The 24348-nt window shown below is 36.1% G+C and overlaps 1 protein-coding gene across 1 annotated transcript in view; it reads left to right on the top strand.

Annotated features, from left to right (window-relative positions):
- The window catches only part of LOC150103361 (guanine nucleotide-binding protein G(o) subunit alpha), a 147855-nt gene extending 124531 nt beyond the window's left edge, over positions 1-23324 (top strand). The window contains exons 6-8 of the mRNA XM_090397356.1: positions 2769-2898; positions 20356-20509; positions 20923-23324. Of these exons, the coding sequence (XP_090253482.1) occupies positions 2769-2898; positions 20356-20509; positions 20923-21110 (472 nt within the window). The 3' untranslated portion in view covers positions 21111-23324. The remainder of the gene's footprint in view (positions 1-2768; positions 2899-20355; positions 20510-20922) is intronic.
- The last annotated feature ends 1024 nt before the right edge of the window (positions 23325-24348 follow it).

Below are 24348 nucleotides of genomic sequence, written 5' to 3'. Positions count from 1 at the left end.
ACCTTTTTTCCAACCCTGTCTTCTCATTTCCATTCAGATAGTTCTAGTTCATCTTTACTTACAAAAACGTAAAAAAAAAAAAAAAAAAAAAATCCGGTCTCCTGGCATCTTACTTTTACTCCAATTTTTGAATGAATCATCTTGATGTCTTCCAACCATTTCAAAAATGCAACAAACAATGCGCATTTCAATTTTTCGTTAAAAAGAGATAAGAACATTCTGTCCAAACATGATATAAAATGTCTCGTAGTCGTCATGGCATTTTTCCAATTGATCTGAAGGTTGTGCTTGCTCCAGAGTTTGACTCCTTTCCTATATCGCAATTTTATTTTTATATAGTTGACTCAATACAGAAGAAAGCATATAAGTTGATTAATGAACATCTCTCAGGTAATTCGCTAAAGCCTTCTCTTTCATACATAATGTTCAATTTCTGCTGCTTTCATTTTCTGGAAATATTTCTATGTTCACTCTTCATAAAAATGTGCGTAGATAATTGCCACAATCTCCTCTAAATTTGTTAAAAGCTGAAGCTTCCATTAAACATTCCTTCACAATTCAACACCAAATTCAAACTCATAAAACGTACAGTGCTAAGTTACTTGGTTGAGTAACCTCTCGTGTACGGATTATCATAAAAAAAAAGAACTTCACCAACATTTGTCGTCTTAATACAACTATCAGTAATGTGTACCACTACTTGTAGACATTTCGATCCGACTTTTTTTTTTCAACAGAATCTTAACTGGTAGGCTTAACACCAACTGTTCAAATATCGATACATTCCAAGAAATTAGGTTTGGTCTCGCTCGGAGATTTACTTCACCCCTACATGACTTCTTCCGTCCCGAAGGTGGCATTTTTTTTTTTTTTTGTACATTCTGTGTCAGAAGATTCCTAATCCAAAATGTTCTCTTCATGATCTCCTCTACCTTCAAAAATTTTTGCCACCTTTGTTGCAACCATTTGCTTCTTTATCGTTTTCCAGTTTTGAGTGCCACTTCTAGCTACCACTTTGGATGTTTTCTGAGACTTTATTTTCGCAATCTAAATAGTGAACAAGCCGTTTTCCTTGGATACTTCATAACTCAAACTATATTTCTTTCTCTAATCTTCATTTTCTCTTCGTTGATCTTAGGTTTACCAGTATCAAGCAATGCGGTGGGAATGAAATAAAATAAAATTTATTTAGCTGCCAGTATTTCTCTGTATTTCAAATCGGAGCAAGATCAAATTCTTACAATATATAGGCACTAACAATCAAACAATAGCGGAAACAATTTAAAATTGTAGATGATGCGAACTAACATCCTATTTTGGTGCGCCCTCTATTGTATAAAAAGAAGTCTGCAGTTGTTAGGTTGGAGCCAGTCTTAAAATGAATGTCTCTCAAAATTTTGGTAAATTAATGCAGCCATAATTATTTAGGTTTGTGGAGTGCGTCATTGCCGCTGCTAATTCCCAGAATAGTCTCTATGAGTTGAAACACATCTACAGTATGTAGAACTGTTGTTTACTTTCATATTATCCTGAAGAAGTGGAGAAAGCATGGTGTATCAGTCATAAATTGCCATTATGATGTCAGCGAAAGTATTTCTTATATTCTACCAAACAGATGTACACACAGATCATGCCCTGTGTGTACATGGCGGGTCAATATGTAAGCACAGAACACTTCATACTCTTGAGTGATATAGAGGATGGAGTTTAACTTCAAGTTAACCGAGAATTTCTAATTTAATGTGTGGTTTGAATAGGAGTAGGAATAATTTTGCTATTCTATGGTATTGTGTATTTAGAGAAGGGGAGAGAAATAGGGAATGCAGCGTTTTTATTTTAGGGACATCAGCTGATCTCTGGCTCTATGTTTTAGTATTTTTAGAATGTCATTATTGCTGGGTTGGATGTTGGTATGATTGTTTGTGTATAATCTATGTATGCATGTGGGAAAGGTTCTAATAATAGAATCTGATAATGTACGGACTGCTTACCTGCACTAAAAATGCATTTAATGTGCATGGGCCATGGATCTAAATAGCAAACACACAACTACAGATTAGAGAGTAGCTATGCTGAATGCTTTTCTTTTCTCTAAGTCTGGGTTCTACAGTAACTGGTGGGAGAGCGATGGGAACCCTTGCTGACTGTTTTTGTATTTTTTCCCCTTTTCATCAAAATACCTGCACGTGACAATTTCTTGGGTGAAAAGAAATCATTATCAAGCTAAAGCTTTATCATATTGGCCCAACTATAAGGAACCCTGAAGTTTACAAATCTAATATCACCTTTCTTCCAATAATTGATCGCATAGAGAGTCTTACACCGGTCAAGCATTTAGAAAATCACTGTATATCTACCCATCTTAAAGAAACCCAAGCTTTCATTTCCAAGCTATGTTAAAAACTCGCATCTTTATATATTCAGAAATCAGAATTAACTCGGATATTAAATCTCTGTTTAATAAAAAACGAGACCAGTGATCAAAAGTAAATATATGCATATTCGGCAGTAACTAAAATGCATCTAACCCCCTTGCTGACATTATGTGTGTTCCACGCCAACTTCAGTTCGATAAATAGATAGTATACAAAGAAATAGCTTCAGCTGTTGCTTACTTTTCTGCAACCTAATGTTCAAGCCCGTGCCCTTACACACACACACACACATACTGCTTTATTCACTTTTCATTGTATTTTTTATTTAAAGAAAAGCTTATTTCTAAACACACCTTACTAAATAAGAAATATAACCTGTTTGTGTTGTTGCAGATTGTTTGACGTTGGTGGACAAAGATCGGAGCGGAAGAAATGGATTCATTGTTTTGAAGATGTCACAGCAATTATCTTCTGTGTGGCAATGAGTGAATACGACCAGGTGCTGCATGAAGACGAGACAACTGTAAGTATCACTCCGGGTTGTGTGCACGTTGTCAGAAATTTGTTTTTTTTTTTCGCTCAAGAACATTCTTACAATAAATATTATAAGAAAATTCGAAGTCATTTGAAGTTGATATTTCAATGCAAATCACGCTAGTTTTTGTTGTCTTTCTTCAAAGAATTTATGTTAATTAATATAAATTAATTAACATAAAAATAAATTTTGATTTAGAATATTAATTTTCATTAAACATCAAAATTATATATTTATTTACCTTTCCACGTATGGATCCATTTTTAAACGGCTGTCCAGCTACAATGACTCCAGAGCATTGTCCAGGCAGTGATTTTAAACGTACAATAACTATAGCAGACTTTAATGCCTTACAAAAATACAGGAAGCATACATACTATCAAAAGATATACTTGACAAATGCCAATGTGTCTGAGAGAGCGCAACCAAGATCGTGAAACCTCACAATCAGAGCATTGCGGGGGTTTCACAGTTCCGAGTTAACGCCTCTGAAGAATGCTTCTTTAGTTCTTGATGGATCAAATGATCTATAAGTAATTATGATAGTCTGCGCTAATAATAGCACAGTCTGTCATTTCGAGTGTTTGATAGACTTCTTGAGGTGCTGAATCAGGTGTCATTTAATATATTCGTGTCATAAATATAATTAATTAATTAAATGTATTTGATGTATATGGCGAGTTTTCTTGACATCGTTTTACTATTTGCAGACGAATTCTTGGCTAATAAATATTACATCGTAGTTAATATTGCATCTGATACGAAAACAACCAAATATTAAACTAGTCAATTTTTCATGTTATATAAAACAGACTTTAAAAGTCAGCGTTAATTTCGATGGATTTCAGTATAGAAAAAATAAAGAAAGAAGAAGAAAAAATGGAAAAAAAAACAGTATTAGATATTTACCTTTTAACCTATTCAATATAGTATTCATACGCGATTAGATATGACATGACAAACATATATAATTGTTCTACTTTCCACTGGGCATTTTAAAAATACGAATTCTGATTTATGTTTTCCTGATTTCCCGTAACATGTGATTAGCCAAATGGCTGAAAAAATTCGTGAAATTGCAAATTAGGTTTCTTCTCTCGCATTCTCCCTTCGACTCCATAGCGTTTTAATTCGAAAAACTACTTCAGATAAACAAGACTATCGTCGCGTTAAGATATACGAAACTAAATAGTATTGCAAATTAGTGATTTTAGTAAGTAATATAAAAACATTTCGATGCTTGCCTGCTCAGCGCAAACTTCTTCTGAACTGACACTCATTAATCTTGAAAAATATTATCGTCTATGGTTATGCTTAAAGACATGAATTAAAAAAACGAATTAATTACTGAGAGCTTAATGTATATTGCCAGTCACAATGACGCCACTACTGTTCAGACGATGAGTCAGCGACATCTACAGGATGACAAAAAAATCGTAAAAAATTTAATTATTTTGGAATTTGATATATCCAGAACACTGAAGACAGCAACACTGAAAGGCATTGATTTGTCGAATACTTACGAAATTAACCTAAATTCCTATTACTGATTTGTTTTCATACTCAGAAACCTTGACTCGCTTTTTTTAAAAAAAAATGCTTTTCCATTAATTACGATTCCATTAATACTTTTCCATTAAATTCGAGTTTAACCATTTTAGTGTAATCTTTAAATTCGTGTTCGTATAATCATTTTAGTGTAATTTTAGACGATTGGCTCAAGCTGGGAGAACAAAAAATAATTGAAATAACCACGATTATTGGAGGCTGGGCTTGTAAAGGTTGTTTGATCTGTAAAGCAGGATTTCCGGACCATCTAAAATTGAATTGAAAATGCCAAAATTATAAAAATTAATAAAAATTTTAAAAAGCATTAGCCTACCCACGATAAGAATATACTATAAGTTTACAATCTTTGTGGGTGGAAGTAGTAACAACAGAAAAAAAGTAATGTTTTAATGACGCCATAACTGAGAGTACAGGACCAACCAATTCTCTCAGTACTGGATGGTTGTTTTCTCCTTAGATTTGCATGCTGTCCTTGTAATATGTGATTTTTGCTATATTGCTGTATCATGAAATGTGAATTCGCATACCGGCTGTAAAGAATCATACATTTTATTAAAATATTTCTTATTCCATAAGGGGTAGCTCCATCAATCTTTCTCTTCCATTCCTCTTTCAAAAAGTAGATTAGAAAATATGCAAGGGAAGAAAAGCTGTCACAACTAAAAATAATGAAAGACAAATCAGAGCTAAAAAGATCCTCTTAAGATTCCCGTATCTAATCTGTTCCTAAGTAAGGAGACAAATCTTGACTACCAAATTAAATTGCCGTCCAGTTTCTCTCGCATTAACTCTTTCTAAGGTAATATGAAACCATTAAAATTCAAAATCTACGTTAACTGAAACCTCTCAACTTATAAATAATAGCGACTTATGAATTTCCCACTTTGCTCGATACGGGATATTCTTGTTTAGGTCATCCTCCTTACAACAAATACTATGGAATATTTGAAGAAACTCAAGCAGTTGCTCTCGATATTTTTAAAGTATTTGATTGATTTAGTACAAAGGTATGTTATGTAAGCTTAATAAGCTTCCATATAATGGTTGATTTTGTCCGTCTTTTGCAATTAGTAAATCGCACATTACGGTTAATGATGGATGGATCTTTATCATCATTGTATGCAATGTTGGGTGCCACAGGAATCTATGAGAATCTTATAATTTTTTTAAGAATATCTACTTTTGTAAATCCATGTTCTGCTCTCCTACCCATTCTTCAATAAGATAACTCAATATCAGCATGTGTCTTTTCAGAATAATTCTATTATGTAATCTTTTTTGACATAAATATATCAGAAGTAACATCTCATTAGCATCCAAAAAATCATTGTGTTATTTAGGCATTACATTACTTTAGCTTTGAATACCTATTGACCTCCTGCAAATAGTAAAGACGTCCAAACTTACATACTGTTTTCATACTTGAGATAATATTTGTAAGAAATTTTCGTAAGAATCTCACAAAAATTTTTGATCCAGTATAAAAGGAGAAATTAGGTTCACTAATGAACGGACACTCACCAATTCTGATGATTGCATTTTTATGGATACTTCCATGGTCCACTCATCAGACTTGACATCTACAATTCAATACCTTTTCTTTGAATCTTTTAAGACGCATTCATCAGCTAGTCATGGCCCATCAACTCCAAACTTAAAGAACAGTTTTATCCCTCTTCGTTCACCTTCGAATGCGTCCTTTTGGGAGTTAATAAACTATACAACAATCAAAAGATATATTTCGGTGATTACACCACATTTTTTATTATTCAGTTATACAAAATACTGAAATAATAGTTCCCGACAAGTTTCGTAAATCGTAGGATTTACATCTTCAGGGGATAAATAGTATAACTTAAAGTTTAAACGAGAGAATTAATAAACACAAATCATTAACCGTCTGGCTATTCATAAACTCAAATAACAAAATGCAGATATGAAACCTTATTGATGTTGAACAATACTGGACGATGTCACGTGTTCTTGTTCTCGTTCATACAGTCTGAGCTCAGATTGAGGTAGATTTTTTATTAGAGCTGACCACATTTGATGGAGAATTAAACCTTGATTTTTATTGCATTGGGTTGGTTTTTTTAGTATATTAGCAGCTTCTTTAAATTTCCTTATATAACTGTTGTTTTCTATGTATGACATCGTCGTTTGCCAGAGTACATTGTGTCCAGTGGAAGTGGTATGAAAAGCAAGACCCGTTTTTTGTTCACTTTTGTATTGTACGTCTTTTTGGTGTTCAGCCATGCGTATTTCTCCAGATCTTCCTGTCTGTCCTACGTAGCAAATCCCGCAGGAGCAATGGATTTTGTAGACGTAGACTCCTGGTTTTTTAAAAGGATGATGAGGTGGTTTTGGTGGATGTAGGAATCTTGAGAGATTTTTTCCATAGGAAGGAAGGATACTTTTATGTTGTGTTTGTTCATTAATTTGGCTGGCTTATCTGTAACATTTTTGATACAAGGAAGCGAGATTGTGTTTTTGTAATCCTCTTTTATTGTGTTGTTAGTTGGAGGCATTTTAAGGATTCTCTTGATGGTGTTTGTTTCATACCCATTCTGTTGAAGAACTAAAATACTGTTAAGTATTTTAGTTCTTCATTACATCTTTCTTGTGTGCTGGAGATATTGTATGCTCTGTCTCGAAGAGTTTTAATTAAGCTTATTTTTTGTGAAGGATACGCTATGTGGACGATATTTTCATCATATTCAATGGAACAACAGATGAACTTATCAATTTCAAAGATTATCTCAACAATTTTCTCAACACCATAAAATTCACTTTAGAACAAGAAGAAAATAAAAAACTTCCTTTTCTAGATATTCTATTAGAAGGTAATGAAGAAAATAAACTCTCATTCTCAGTATATAGGAAGCCGACCAATACAGGAAGATTTCTAAATGCAGCCTCACACCACCATCCTTCACAAAAAATAAGCATAATTAAAACTCTTCGAGACAGAGTATACAATATCTCCAGCACACATGAAAGATGTAATGAAGAACTAAAATACTTAACACAAATCCTCCAACAGAATGGGTATGAAACAAAAACCATCAAGAGAATCCTTAAAATGCCTCCAACTAACAACACAATAAAACAGGATTACAAAAATACAATCTCGCTTCCTTGTATCAAAAATGTTACAGATAAGCCAGCCAAATTAATGAACAAACACAACATAAATCTATCCTTCCTTCCTATGGAAAAAATCTCTCAAGATTCCTACATCTACCAAAACCACCTCATCATCCTTTTAAAAAACCAGGAGTCTACGTCTACAAAATCCATTGATCCTGCGGGATTTGCTACGTAGGACAGACAGGAAGATCTGGAGAAATACGCATGGCTGAACACCAAAAAGACGTACAATACAAAAGTGAACAAAAAACGAGTCTTGCTTTTCATACCACTTCCACTGGACACAATGTACTCTGGCAAACGACGATGTCATACATAGAAAACAACAGTTATATAAGGAAATTTAAAGAAGCTGCTAATATACTAAAAAAACCAACCCAATGCAATAAAAATCAAGGTTTAATTCTCCATCAAATATGGTCAGCTCTAATAAAAAATCTACCTCAATCTGAGCTCAGATGGTATGAACGAGAACAAGAACACGTGACATCGTCCAGTATTGTTCAACATCAATAAGGTTTCATATCTGCATTTTGTTATTTGAGTTTATGAATAGCCAGACGGTTAATGATTTGTGTTTATTAATTCTCTCGTTTAAACTTTAAGTTATACTATTTATCCCCTGAAGATGTAAATCCTACGATTTACGAAACTTGTCGGGAACTATTATTTCAGTATTTTGTATAACTGAATAATAAAATATGTGGTGTAATCCGAAATATATCTTTTGAACCAATTAGCCACAGAAGTCTACGCCTGCATATACAACAATCTTCAGGTCTTTAAAAAAATAGTGCAAATTATTAAATTTTTTTCTATATCGGATACTCCTATTTCTTTACATCCTGTAGTATACATAAAAGCAAGAATAACTTAATCACAACCTGTGAAATGTTTTATCAGCTGTTGACTTGCAAAGCGTCGAAGAGGTTACTGCGAGATAAAAGCTTAACACACACACACACTCACGCACGCACGCACACACACACACATACGCACGCACGCACGCACTGTCATTTTGAAAACAATTTAGCATTTTTTTTGTTTGTTTGTAATATCTGTTGGTTGATCGTGTTAACAATACGCATTTCGTTGGTGTATAGTTCACTACAGCATTCCCTCGATGAATGCCCCTAATGCGTTCTTTAAAACAGATGCATTAATCGAAAAAGCACTAATCGAATATAATAACCTATGGGAAAAAAGTATAATTCGTTCCTCAAATTTGTTTTTTGACCCTTAATTTTTTTTAATAAAAGAATTAGGATATATCTCATAGTTAAAGGGAAACTATGAAGCTGAAAGACAATAAAACATATTCAGAATATAAATTTATTACTCTACTTCTTAACAAAGAATTATGCTAACGTAGTTTGGCGGGTATTCTGTTTCCATTTTTCATACAACTGAAAGGTATGACTCTATTACCTCTTCTACTACTTCTGCAAATTTTACTGCTTCTTTGGTAGCCTGATATTTATAATGCTGACCCTGATGAAGATTAGGGTCAGCATCTAAGCATTTCTGCTTAAAAACTTCGATTGTACGAAAAATATTTTCAAATTGTTTCTGTGAAACCTCTTTGGGCTTGTCAGTGATTAAATTTTCTTCATATTCTTCAGGATCTTCCCGCTGTGCATCTAGATTTAGCAGGTCGGAATCCCTCATTTCTCAGAATGACATTTAATTAACTTGGATTCATTTGAAAAGTCTCTAAAATCATTTGCACAATGTGTAAGAATGTGCTTCTAATCGGCTCGTATATTTCTAGCAGTAATTTCATTCGACTTTGGGACTTCATAACCAGGCTAAGATTTCTCTGATTTGGCTAGAAAAGTCTTGGAAGGCATTCACTTTCAAAAAAAAAGACCGGTCTTATCGACATTAAGTATTTGTCGATGAAATGTGGAAGAAAGGGGAAGGGTATTGTGACCAATATCCTCCCCCCCCCTTCTTCTACAATTTTCTTCGAAATCTCTGGATAATTTGCGGCCACCTCCTTATCTGCACTTACAACTTCGCCTGTGATTAGAACATTATGTAGGCTATTTCTCTTTTTGAAAGGCTCAAACCACCCAGCACTAGCGTTGAATTCTTCTTCTTTTCCATCATTTATAGCCCTTTCTTTCAAGGTTGCAAAGAGACTTAATGCTTTTGATTTAATAAGGTCAATGCTTAGCGGGATCCGTTTTGGGTTACAATCTGGGATCCATGTAAAAAGACGTAGCTCTAATTCAATCATTATAATATGATTTCGAGTACATGCATGATAAGCTTGAAGCAGCCTTACATTTCTCTTTGTACGAGTATTTAGTAGCTTTGCTTAAAGTTGATTCGCTATGTAGGCTATATGCTCTTATAGTTGATTCGCCCATTTTTGTGTTTTAGCCCTATTCTGTTTCTTTGTTCTGGACTTGCCTTGTTCATTTTTCTTTATTATTGCAAACTTTTCTTCCAACAATGAGATTATTTTTCGAATCATTTTCACACTTCCACTTTTTTTTTTTTGCTCACTAATTTTTTACTCACGATTAAGGTTGGGAAAATACTTTAAAATGAAAAAAAAAAAAAAAAAAAAACGTAAGCAATTGCAAAGGAGGCACGAGATATGATCATGAAAATACAGGCAGCCCTCGGTTTACGCTGATTCACAATAACGCCGGTTACCTGCGCGTGCTTTCTTACTGTAGTGTGGTTGACTGAGAAACGACGCTAGCAGGCACTAGTGTTTGAGTGTTTACCGAACTGCTACGACGTATATGTATCAAACATAGTTTTAATGTTGAATCTACCTAATTATTCTATTTAATTTTTTTATGTACATACGTATTAAAATTGATAAAGTACGTATATTATGAGACATACCATGTCTGATAATAGAAGTGCAGAAAAATTAGCAGAACTTGGTGTTAAGAAGGCACGAAAATCAATCACACTTGAAAAGAAGATGGAGGTGATTCGAAGCATGAAAGATGGGCAGACACATGCTAATGTCTGTAGAAGTATGAACTTACCTCCATCGACTGTTACTACAGTCGATGGAGGTAAGTTCATACTTACTAAAAATGCAGATAGAATAAAACAGTCTGCGCAACAATCTACGGCAGCACTAAATGCAAAGCATGTAAGTTATAGCAGGGGTAAACTTCATGAAAAAATGGAAAAATTATGATCATTATGGTGGATGACTTGAATCAGAAAAACATTCCTCTGACGCAGACTGTTATAAGTGAGAAAGCAAAAACAATTTTTGAGGATCTTAAAAAGAGAGATGGAGGCGAAGAAACATTTTTAGGAAGCAAAGATTGGTTCATGAGATTTAAGTCTCGAAGTAAGTGTCACAGTGTCAAATTATGTGGTGAGGTGGCAAGTGGAGATGTTGCTGCAGCGGCTGCTTTTCCCAAAGAATTTCAAGACTGTGTAGAACAAGGAAGTTATCCTACTGATCTCATTTTTAATGATGATGAGACTGCGCTCTACTGGAAAAACTTGTCATCACGCATCTTCATTTCCTGTGAAGAACGTTCCGCTCCAGGTTTTAAAGCTGCAAAAGATAGACTTACGCTTTTGTTAGGTGCAAATGTCTCCGGAACTTTGAAGCTTAAACCAATGTTGGTGTACCATTCACAGACACCACGCGCCTTCAAGGGTCTAAAAGCCATGCTGCCAGTCTATTGGAAATGGAACAAGAAAGCTTGGGTTACACAAGACGTTTTTATAGATTGGTACACAAATTATTTTTGTCCTACCGTGTTTCGCTTCTGTAAAGAAAATGATTTGTCAGCGAAGGCATTGCTTCTCTTGGATAATGCCCCTGAACATCCTCAAAACCTTGCTGAAGTAAGAACACCATTGGATGTCAAGGTTGTTTACATGCCCCCCAAAACAACACCGCTTTTGCAACCGATGGATCAGGGGATTATATCAATCTTCAAAGCCTATTACCTCCGTATAACATTTATGGAAATGGTAAGCGTCTTGGACACTTAAGGAAAAACTATTAAATACTATTGGCGGTCATTCGATATTTTGAAGGGCATTAACAACATCGAGACAGCTTGGAACGGCGTGTCAGCAAAGTGTTTAAAAGGAGCATGGCGAAAACTTCTTCCAGCATTTATGCACGACTTCGAGGAATTAAAGCAAGAGGAGAATGCTATTGAAGACCAAGCTTGCGCGAGAAGTGGGAGTGGACGATATTACAGCTGAAGATGTGACAGAAGTCTTAGAGAGCCATGGTAAACCACTTTCAAATGAAGACTTAAAAGAATTAGCCGAACAATTAAGTAAACATCCAAAGGAGGAGAAAGAAAACGAAGAAGGTCCTCTGAGAGATATGAAAACGGCCGATTTACAGCGTATCATTGCAAACTAGAGACATTGACTGACGAACTCTGCGAAATGGACCACGATCGGGAACGGAGTGCGAACGTAAAAAGGAGTGTGATCGCATCTATTCGAACTTACACTGAACTCCTTAAAGAAAGAAAAAGAAAATCTAGGCAGTTAACACTGGATACTTTAAAAAAAATGCAGGTGATTCGAAACCAGGAACTTCAACATAGAAATAAATATATAATATCTTTTCGAAGTTTCATATTTTTTTCATATAATTTTATTGTTTTGTTTTCTTTATTAATCATTTTATTTTAACAAATATGTATTACCAAAGCTTTAAATATAATAATGTTACACATACTTCATGTGCATATTTTTTGAACATAACTTCATACCTCCCATTAAAATTGGGTTCGTTTTACGCCGATTCGGTTTACTCCCGTTTTTTCAGGAACGGAACTGAGGCGTAAACCGAGGGTTGCCTGTACTGTGTAATTAGCAGACGACATAAATTTTGGCGGTAAATTTAGAGGATCTCTCTCAGAGGACCTTCTTCGTTTTCTTTCTTCTCCTTTGGATGTTGACTTAATTGTTCGGCTTAATAGTGTAGTATGACTTAATAGTGTAGTATGCCATTAAAAATAACTTTGTAAAATGTTTTAAATCGGTAATGAATTATTTCATCCTGGCGAGTGATTTTTTAAAATAGTTAGCCATAAAGAAAGTATAGATAGAAAAATTTTTAAATCTGTAACATTTATTTTTGAGATGTATGTAGGCGCTCTAATCGAATTTAGGTATAGAAAAAAAAAATGACGCACTAATCGGAGGCGCATTAATCGGGGGATATTGCTGTATTTAATTGGTTAACTATAAAATTAAAAATTAGGTAGTCAGATGAGTCAATTGCGCAGAATAGTTATGGGAATAGAAAGATCGAAATGAAACTCCAAAACGTTTTGCTTCCAGCTTTTAGTTTGTTCTGTTAGTGTGTTACTGAGAAAGAGAAAAAAACTAACCGTTATTATACAGATTATGGAGCAAACTCACTAAGAAAATTGTGCTGACTGCTTCTACGACTAGAACAGTGGCAGAACAAAACTGTTGTCGCTTTCATACCACAAAACAGTCTGCTAATTTTTCTCTGTACTCTTGTCCATGTACTGTAATCCAAAAGCCTGCCATTCAGAAAAGACCATTTCGCTTCTTCTAGAGGATATTTTAACTTGTTTATCTAAATTTATATTTTAATAATCCAGGCAGCATGGCCTCCACATCCTGAAGCGGGCCCCCAGGTCAGGATTTTTGGCGGGCCCCTACTTGTCGCTCAGGTTAAGGACAACGCATTGCTATACAGTCTACAGGGTTTAGGATCAATTAGTTTAAATGATAACACAAAAGTAATATTTATTTAAAAAACTACCAACATCTACATAATACAAACTAATAATAATATTCAAAAATGCTTCCAAGTATATTTTCTAGCTTTCGTCGACGCAAATTTATCAATAATGTCAGCAAAATCAACTCGCTTAGCCAAATCATTTTCGATGCACAAAATTGCTAGGTGATTAAGTCGCTCTTGGCTATTTGTGCTTCTTTGCCATGTTTTCAATGAATTGGCCAGTCTGCTGAATGATCTCTCAGCTGAAGAAACAGTAACTGGTATTGTGCAAAATAGTTTAATGGCGAGGCAGATATTGGCAAATATACCTTGCAGGTTTTTGTCATAAATTGTGTTCAGAAGTCTCACCGGACTTGTTTCTGTGCCAAAAACTATCTTATGAATACTTTTAAGGTGAAGATAGTTATTGGATTCAATAACTTTTCTGATAGATCTTTTTCATACACATTCACAAGTTTTGCTGCTTTTGCGATAGGTTAACCATCGTCCAAGTTGTGGAAATTTAAAATAGGTGAGAATAATTCGCATATTTTATCTGCTGCTTCAAACCTTGTTTTTAAATCATTCATAATGAAATCCAATACTGGATAAATTACAAAAATTTCGAAATCTTGTCCAGGTTCTACAGTAGTTTCTCGATTTTCGCCAAATTGAGGTTGCACACCGATTGCTTCAGCAACTACTTTTGCTTCTTGAACAACACTTTCCCACGAGTCACGTAAGGGTTTTATCTCTTGCACTAATTCTCTTATAAGTGCGGACTCGACCTCAAGAGATATTCCTTTACTTTGTATAATAATGTTGTTATTGTCAATATTTGCTAATATTTTGTGCCAAAACATTGTCATTAACATACCTTTATAAAATCTGAAGTATTTCTTCAACACTGAACACAATAAATTGCGTATTCAGTATATTCAGTGTTGAAGGAGAAAGCGAGATGGGAACGAAAACCGAAAACTAAAGTAAATCCTTTCGAATGTGAAGTTCAGAAGCGTAACCATAAGTCTGAAAAAGATGGATAATGAGTTGGAAACGATTGCAAAAGCTAGTAATCCCTCTCGGCACATATTCATTCATATTTTATAAATTGTTTTTGTCTTTTGTTAGTCTCGCTTAACTGGCCGACCCCCGACAAGAGGCCCTCTAATTCCGGGTCCCCAGGCTAGAGCCCTGTCAGCCCCAGCCTTGTGGGGGCCATGCCAGGCAGATGACTATTCTCTGTTTTATATCTTTACACTTTGAGAACATGTTTGACTCTGCCACATGAGTTACAACTCATGATATGCTTTTCTAATCATCTAATGTCATAAAATTCCATAAAATCATAAAAGTCCAAAACATTTGGTGTTAATCATGATGTAAGAAAAATTGTTCATTTATACAGACATCATCCACCAAACACTCTCGACCTCTTTCCTTAATCAACTCTTAGCACAATTACACTGCAGGTATCAGCTCTCCAATTAGCGTCCAACTTTTATTTTAAACATAACTTCCTTGATTTCCACCTTTCCTTCCTATTATTGATCCTGTACACGAGAGATAAAAGGCTACATCAGTGATGGGATACAACAGGTGAGGATTGGAAAAGAAATTTATTCGTAATTTTTCTTGAGCAGTTGAAGGCTGTAATTGTTTGAGAACGCTTTAGAAGGAAGGCTATTCAAGAGGACAGAGTAACATCGAATAAAAAAGGAAGAGGAAGATGAAGAAGGAGTGAAAATGGTTTGCTGTTATAGCGAAAGCATATCTTAGGTAGCTGCTGCTATTGTTTTAACACGTACCATACAAAGTGAAGGAATAATGTTGCTAATTCATTGGAGCAGTGGTCATGGAAGTACTTGTTGCAAAGACATAGTGCTGAAACAGAGCATCTGTGAGATAAGAGGATGAGTCCGTGCATGCATGATCCCACCAGCTTGCTCTCTTCTGGCATGGAAACTTTTAGGGGAATTTTATGGTCACCATTCAAGATGTATGAACAGTATTCTAAAGAGGAGCGAATTTGGGATTTGTATAGGGTTAGTATGGGTGGGTAAAATAGCATCTTTAATAGAGAGAATGCCTAGTTTTTGAGATGCCGAGGAAGGAGGCTTAAAGTAAATGTTGGTTCAAGAAGAGAGAGATCTAATCATGTCGATGATTTGTGTATTACTGAAAGTAAGAGAAGATGAGTTGAGATCCCTTTTGTGAGACTGCAAGGCAAGGCTGCATTTTGGTAGTATTGAAGATGGCCATATAATCCTCGCCCCATTGAAGGATGATACGCAGATCCGTATTTACTGCACCGTTTGCAGATGATGTTTAATTTTAAGTTGTCATCACTTAATGATTTGTCTAATGGGTAGGACGAATGGACTGTACTATAATCAGCAAAGTTGTGGATGAGATTAGTGGTTATTGAGAGTAGGTGGTTATGTATAGAAGAAAGAGGATGGATGATGAAATAGAGCCCTGAGGCTCCTGCATTATTGGTTGCAAATATCGAAGCCATCCACCACACATATTGAACTACCTGACAGAAAGCTGGCTAGCCAAATAACAGAAACATAGTACCAGTTAGGATTGCAGTTTGCTTAGCAGTCTTCGATGCCAAACACTATCAAAAGCGATGGAAATGGCAAAGAGTGACAGCACATGTTTCTCCGAAACCATTCCATATTACGTGTCCAGTGGTGGGTGTGTAGGCTGAGGTTAGCCGTGGATCTAGATCGAAAAAAATCCGTACTGATTGTCGCCGATTAACTGATGTGCCTTTTGTGGTGAAGAAATTGACTGTTGACAACGTTGTCCATTATCATCAATAATCTGATCTGTTCTTCAGATATATGCTTGCCTCTATTCGGTGACAAGCATATATCTAAAGGACAGATTACTGATGGGGAGATGTTATTGGATCTAGAAGCCAGAGACCAAGTTATTCTGATATCTTTTCGCCGAAATACTTCCTAAGATTGAATAACCGAAATGATTCAGGCTGGAATGAAGGCCTTTGTTCCGAACAAAATGAGAATCGAACATTTTGATCCCCTTACAAGCCCATTGCACAATTTCTGCCCTTCCATGCTTTCATCTCTCTTTCATTAATATATCACCCTAATAACATCCGTAAACGATAACGCTAATCTCCTAGCGTCATTCTTCTTTTCCTACGCACATTATATTAAGGCAAAATACTTCCCCAAAGGCCAACTCCTGCAATTTCCATATATTTTCTATCGTCAAAACGAAATCAGAAGATATTTGAATAGCTATTCAGATACCATCAAATGTCTTCTGGATGTGACGGTATCATCCAAATATATCCCAAAATCGGGCTCATATTTACTATCTTTCATTGTCATCTAGTATCTAGGCTACACTAGGAAAACCTATGTTAGCCCACGAACTAAAGTGAGATAAAAGTCGGCCATCAAACTAGTATCGCATTGTTCTCACTTCGGTTGCGTTGAAAATAACTGAGAAGCCAATATCCATGTAATCTATTCACTACCTTGAGGCTTGTCAACTAATTAATAGCCAGCAATATGAATTCCGCTTTCACTGTTCAGATCAGATCTCTCAGCCGTAATCATTGACATCTGGATACAATTCATGGAAAGGTTTGGAAACTCCTGTTCATGTGATTATCAGGAAATTTGATCAGGGTCGCATGCAGGCCTACTTGTAATATTATAGATATATTCCACTCACTGCAATGGCTTGTCAGTTTACTCTATGGTCGTTCGCTCCTTATCATGGTGGGTAGTTTCCTTTTTTCAGATTTTCCGAGTCTGCTGCTTGATCCGCGCTGTTACTACTACATAGAAATTGGTGGTGACACAATACGCCATTCTTGTCCTTAGTTTAAATAAACGTGTAATGGTCAGTCATTCAAAACTTCCTGAACTAGTGATCCCATGCCATTCTGCAATGGGGAAGAGGATACTGTAAGGAATAAACAGTCATAGTGCCTACCTTAATAAGATCTTTAGCTGCAGTGACTGCAGCAATCCTACGAGGCATACTTTCTACAAGCGGACGATAGAGATCAATGGTAATTTTGGACGGTTGTTCCTATAAGCATGCAATGATGTCCTAGACTATTATGGGAGAGAGTCCCTTGACCTCACCCAACGCTCCAGTTCATCCCATTGATGTTCAGTAGGTTGAGATCAATACTCTATGGCGTACAGTCAACTGTAGCAACGTTCATGTCCACAAATCGCGCAGTTTGTCTTGCTGAAAAAGACAATGTGACAAACATCACAAAGTAGGAAGCGTTGCATTATCCAAAATGTTCAGATAACTCTCGGAGTTCAATGTTCGTGGCACCACAAACAGAGGTTCGAGGCCAAACAGGAGAAATAGGACCATGCCATCACACCGCCACCTCCGAATTTCCTAGATGAGGTTACGCACTCTGGTAAGAGACGTTCATGGGCATCCGCCACACCTACACCAGCCAATCCGTTCGGTAGAGGATGGAGCTGATTCGGCGCTCCATAACACAGCTTTTCAAGCTTCCACATCCCACCATATACGCGCTTTGCACTACTGAAGACGACGCTGCATGTAGGTTCGGGTAATGTGGGACTTGCATGTTGCGGTCCTACGATGGAAACTCATGTTGTGAGCCTCGGTTCTGAGTGTTTTTGTGCGGTCCTACGATGGAAACTCATGTTGTGAGCCTCGGTTCTGAGTGTTTTTGTGCACACTCATGTTCCAGTCGATCTCCGAAACTCTGTATTCAATGTGTTCGCCGACGAATGGAGGTTTTTACCTATTATCCTTCGTAGCATCCTGTTGTCACTTTCGGTGAGTGTGATGGTCATCCAATGTGGGTAGCACTTGCAGTTGACTTCCTGCACTTTCATCTCAGTATGGTATCACTGATTGTTGACCTGGGATGGCCCAATTTGTCAAAAGCTTGCCGAACTGATAGACCTGCAGTATGCATCCTATCACAACGCCTCTTTGAAACTCCGTCAGTTCACTTGAGAGTAGGTGGTTTCCACTTCACCCGGACGCACTTGCACTGACTTAGGAGCATCACATTCTTCAATTTATACCGGCTATAAACACGTGATTCGTGCAACTTGCCCATGAGGTGTTTCTTGACTTCTTTCCAAGGAGCCTATCTAGATACAAGGGGCGAAGACATCTGAATTATAGAATAGTCAATTTTACAGACAAATTCAGATTTCTGTTATTGCTAACTTACACGATATCAGAACTTTTCTTGTAACAAAAATATCATGTCATAAACGCATCGCTCTGCCTACTTTGTCACCTGTCAAAGTTTCATGTAGTATTAAAGTGGTGAATTGGCCACTATTCTTCCACATTCCTTTAAGGCAAAAACGCTAATATTAATTGACATCGATATGGTGTTTAACAAAGAACTTATCGAACCAATTCGTCATCCTCCTCATTCATAAAAAAATATAAGTAAATCCTCTAAAGCCTTTTATTCACTTACAGATAGGAAGCCAAGCCGTTTAGCTCTATCTAACTTTCGGAGACTGAGAGGAAGTTCAATCTCCAGCAGTAGCCAATCAGAGATAGCTTGCCCAAGACTATCACTGATCACAAACGGCATTTAGTGAAGAGACGACTGATAAATGCCGCCATCTCGTGGTCTGTACTCCTAACATTATATACAATATTTATTGTCTGAGATGCTGTGGGTTCTACGATCGATTTTCTCCTGTTTACTGCACGAAAAACCAGAGTTTCCAGGTTAGAATACCTGTTTGCCCGTGCCAGAGATCGACTAACTCGGGAACCTGTTGAAAAAAGGCTTAGAAAATATTTTCTTCTAGTTAGCGACTACATTTGAGCCTAGGTGTTTCTTCAGGCGGCCAAGCTCCATGACTTGCAACGCTACTTCTGAACTACACAGGCTCTTCATTCGTACTTTTGTTCTTTTAAAAACCTTTCCCCACCAGTTTATCTCTTTAAAGGCTGGTTTTTATACTCTTTATTTATTATTTTTTAGAGTATAAAAACCAGCGTTCAGTTACTCAAAAAATATTATTATCAGTTTCCTTCTTTCTCCTTACCCACTTTCCCAAAGTAGGTAAGTAGTAGGTAGGCGCGTGCGCACCTACTTATGTACTATCTATCTCTCATGTGTTTGAGGTAATATAAAAAAAATCATGTAATAATTAGTTAAATAAAGTCGCTATGCTTTATTATAGGACATGTTGCGAAATTAGGACATGTTATACGGTGTTACACTCCAAATCACAAGATTACAGAACTAATCATTTTTAACTTCGAAATTTTATTTTAAAGTAAAGAGCTGGATGTTTTCACACACAAAAAAAAATCTCCGGATATGAAATTAGAATATTTTAGTATTATCATATTTAAAATGTAACAGTTTGCTTATTTCTGAACTTCGGTTCTGCACTAGAACAAGAAGGTGATCTGAGAATATACGTAAATGACAAACACAAGAAACTGGCAGCTTGACCCTAATCCAACTAACCACAGTTAAACGTCCAACGTTAGAACAATATATTGTTCCAGATGAATATATTGATTTCTAATCACATAAGCCGATCATTGATTGTAATCAAATAATTAAGTAGGCCATGCTCATGGCAAATGTACTGAACTGTCATCATCAGGATACGAGAGCGACAATGGCAAACCATGATCTGCTCGTGTACCTTAAGAAGATTTGAAGGAATTATGGATTTGTACAAATTTCATTTTTGTATGCAAAGTTTAATTGTTGTGCTTTCAGTTTTGACAATTAATCACGTCCTTGTTTTTAGAACAATTTTATTGATGCTTTTTTGATAGAGATTTTAAGTCCTTTACTTTTTTGTTCTTTCTGAAAGGCTCAAAAATTGGATAACCATATTTTTACATTCAAGTCTACTGGGATTATAACTTACTTATGTCGAATTATATTTGAAGTATAGTGTGTGTTATGATATGTATATATTATATATTTATTTGTCATTTATATATTTATTTCCTTACAGAACCGCATGCAAGAGAGTCTGAAGCTGTTCGATTCTATTTGTAATAACAAGTGGTTCACTGATACCTCTATCATTTTATTTCTTAATAAGAAGGATCTCTTTGAGGAAAAGATTAAAAAATCCCCCTTAACAATTTGCTTCCCTGAATATACAGGTGAGTTTCTTTTGTCACTTACTCTTAATTCTAATTTTAAAATGAACAATCATAAGTTTAAGAATAAATAAGAACAGAAATGGTCCGAATAATCATAAAATGTTAACAACGAATGTGAGATTTATCTTAGTAGTAAGCATTACAGATTAAGTATATCTATCACTGTCATCTTTCAATTGCACCACAAAAAAATAATGAATGGACTCGAGCGCAATACGAACTTAATATTTCACCACGGAGAATACTTCATAGGCTCCTTTGCTGCAATTTTCAATTATCAACATTACTTGTTATATGAATAAGGATATATTCAATATGCCCATTAATTGCATTGATATGTTAGAATGCATTTATATATTTGAATCCTTTATTCGAAGATTGATATCAAAATTTATTTCTCGTTCGGTTTCCAGGAGCCCAAGAATACGGTGAAGCCGCGGCTTACATCCAGGCGCAGTTTGAAGCCAAAAACAAGTCGACGACCAAAGAAATCTATTGCCATATGACGTGTGCCACCGACACCACCAACATCCAGTTCGTATTCGATGCAGTTACGGATGTCATCATTGCCAACAACCTGCGTGGATGTGGGCTGTACTGAGGCGGGCTTGTCCATAGTCGTATTCACCCCTCGTCATGTTATGCAGTCCTGCGCACCACTTCTTGCTCTCACTATACCGAGTCTCCCATTGCATAACTCTCCCACAGTACACGAACCCCCTTTATTTATTCCACCAACCTTTTCATCTCTTATGACCCCTCTACAATCCCGTTTCCTCACCTCCAATACCCGTACTGGTTTGCTTGTGCTATTCGTTTGTTGATGCATTCGTTCGTGTGTTGTGTGTGTCGCTACATCCATCACATGATGACTATCGGTACGGACATGGTCAAGGTCGTAATTCATAGTAACAAAATAAGTGTCAAAAAGACTCTGCTTCAGGCTTAGAGCCCCAAGTCTGAAGTGTGTCTTTTTGTGAGTGGTGATTGGTAAGTCATTAGACTCTTCTTTCTTCTCCAACCCCCTAATCCTCTCCCTCTCTAGTTTCCCGTGTCGAGTATGTGCATATCCGTTGTGTTTTTTCTGATGTTTCGTATCATGGGCACTTGACTGTTTCAAGTGCCTTTCAATTTCGACACTTGTCTTCATGTATTTTGGTCCACTAAAATAGTTGGGAATTTCCAACTTCCACTAACTTGACAGACAATACACTCGAATAGGAAATCATCGATCAAGGATTGACGGACATAAGCAATCCACCGATAATATTCCTCCTGATGACGACAACACTGAATAATGAAAGTGACAACTTTTTCTCCCAAATGTGGCTTTTCTCAATCTAGTCCTGGCATAGGCTGTGACACGAGCACAATCTCTTTAATCTCATCTATGACTTTTTTAAAAAAAGAGAATCTTGCAGCAGTAACCAACCTATACCGTCATGTATCAAGGCTCCTGTGTATGTCTGTGGTCAGTCGCATATTGTTTCTTCCTGCATTTTTTCAACCGCTTATCTAAAAAAAAAAAATCCCGCTAAATAAAGTCAGCAAAAAAATGATAATACTAACAATATCATATCGAGATCTCTTTCCCCGCAAATCCCAAGTACTGTATTATAAATTCTTAGTATTGTCGGCGTTGGCTTTCGTGGTAGATATTAGTCGCGTTCTTAAATGTTTTATTTATTAAATCGATCGATCAGTTATATATACATCCACAGTTTTACCAGTCTTTTTTAGCAAAGCCTTTCTCCGAGAATGTAGTCTTTTTAGGACCCGGGAGACAAACATTGGGACCACGATTCCTGCGTTGACATACTGGCAGATCTACAGTCAAACTCCGGATTTTGCCAAAAAAATAAAATAGATAAAAAATATTAGCTAGTTCTCCCGTTCAGTGCATTTTTCTTATTTTTTCGGTATGCAGTATCTGCAGTTTAAACTATTCTCATTCGTGCCCAGGTACGGATAGAAAAGTATTTGTGGGAGCACATAAGATGTTTCACTGCTCTTTTTTAAGATTCATTCAAGTCCATGAGAAGTCTCCCACATTCTTTCGTTTTTTTTTTTCTGGGCTGAAATGACCAGTATGTGTGTGTTTCTGTGTATGAGTGTGTGCGTGCATGTGTATTGTATGTATGTGCGTGTGTGTAACGTGCGTATGTATGGATGCGTGCGAGATTGTAGCGCGCATGTGTAGAGGCATCAGAAACAGACATCTTCGGCCTTCCTTCTAGTCTTGCCTCTCGCATATCCAACCTGCTAATGGATGAATAGGTGATCCAACAATGGTCTTCAGCGTGAGCTAATTACTCCTACACACCTGTGGTGTTGGAGTCTCCGTTTTATCGTCAAGATGTATATATATAAACAAAGTAGCTGGTTAAGTTTCCTATCTTCATCTTTGGAGCCATCGTGACAATACAAATTTTTTTTCCTCCTAATTTTTTTCCCCCTTCTGCAGTCGCCATGCTCAATGTTCGCTAGCCTTCTATAGACCGTTTTGGCAGCCTCTCTAGCACTGCTTATTACGGGTACGTCATCGTTAACCCAAGCAGAATTGATTGTAGCTTATCATTACTGTTGCGGTCACCTTATCCCTAATTCCCCTCAAGTATTTTGTTTTCTTGCTAAGGAAAAACTTATTTCGATGTACATGCAACCATCTAGGTTTGTGCAAAAAACAAAAAAACAACAAAAAAAATGTACCCGCCAAGTTTTCAGTGTCATTGTGAATAGAGACTTTACGCCTGTACTTATAAGGCAAAGAATGGGACCTTCATTTCCCGCTGGTTCCACTTTGCCTTATTTTACTGTAACGTCAATTAAACCAGTTTCTAATCACAATTGTGTCTAATTTCTTAGATTTGTTAAATTTTGTCTCTTGTATTTATTTTTAACATTACGAAGCCTAATATTTTTAAGCTAACAAAATCATGGGTACGTTTGGTATATGACAATAAGAATACACATAGATTAACTGGAATTTACATAATACATTTTATACCCAAGAATTGTATTAAAAATAACCGTTTTGCTACACTTAATATAAAACCGATGCACAATTTTATATACATTGCAATATTGACCTTCTTTTAGGAGGAATTTCTGCATATTTCTGAATATTATTTTCAAATCTCTACGTCAAGCACAAAATTCACTGAAGAAGTCGATTGCCGATAAGGGAAAATAAAAAATTAATTAATCACATAAAAATAAAATGGTGGCGGAGAAAAGAAGTTACAGTGAACAAGGGATACTGCTAAGATGCTTCTCGACTGGGTCATCCTTATGAACTGCTCAGAATAGTTTGTATTGATATGAAGAAAAACGAAGTGTTAAGACCACAGATTGAAATGGTCATGATTAAATCCGAAGCGATCGAAGATTTACAAATATGACTTGGAACTTGACGTGAATATCATAATTTGAGTCCATATTTGTCTTAGTGTTCGATATCACTTTATGAAATTTTCAAGAAGAAATAGACGAAACTCAAGACAAAATTCTTTCACAGCATAATACGTTACTTATCCAGTTGTAGCTGTATTCTAATTAAAATAGTAGTACTATATTAATTCTTAATACGAAGAAGTATATTAACTGTGTTTGATGTAATGTCATACGTTATTTTTTTATTATTCATGACACCTCCAAGGAGGCCTAAGACTCATCGTGGGAGGACACCTACTGTACAACTCTCAGTCTCCACTATTACACAGAATCTGTATTACCAATCACCTACATCAACGCCATCGGGAGAAAAAACCCTGCTGCCTTCGTATGAGATCGGCTAACTCATCTTCAATTGAAAAAGTCAACATAAAGATTCTTCCCGT

This window comes from Typopeltis vanoorti, chromosome 9, assembly GCF_054136105.1.
Source record: "Typopeltis vanoorti isolate ZY-2024b chromosome 9, IOZ_Tvanoo_1.0, whole genome shotgun sequence".
NCBI classification, from domain to species: domain Eukaryota; kingdom Metazoa; phylum Arthropoda; class Arachnida; order Uropygi; family Thelyphonidae; genus Typopeltis; species Typopeltis vanoorti.
This window is presented reverse-complemented; position numbering and strand designations above follow the sequence as displayed.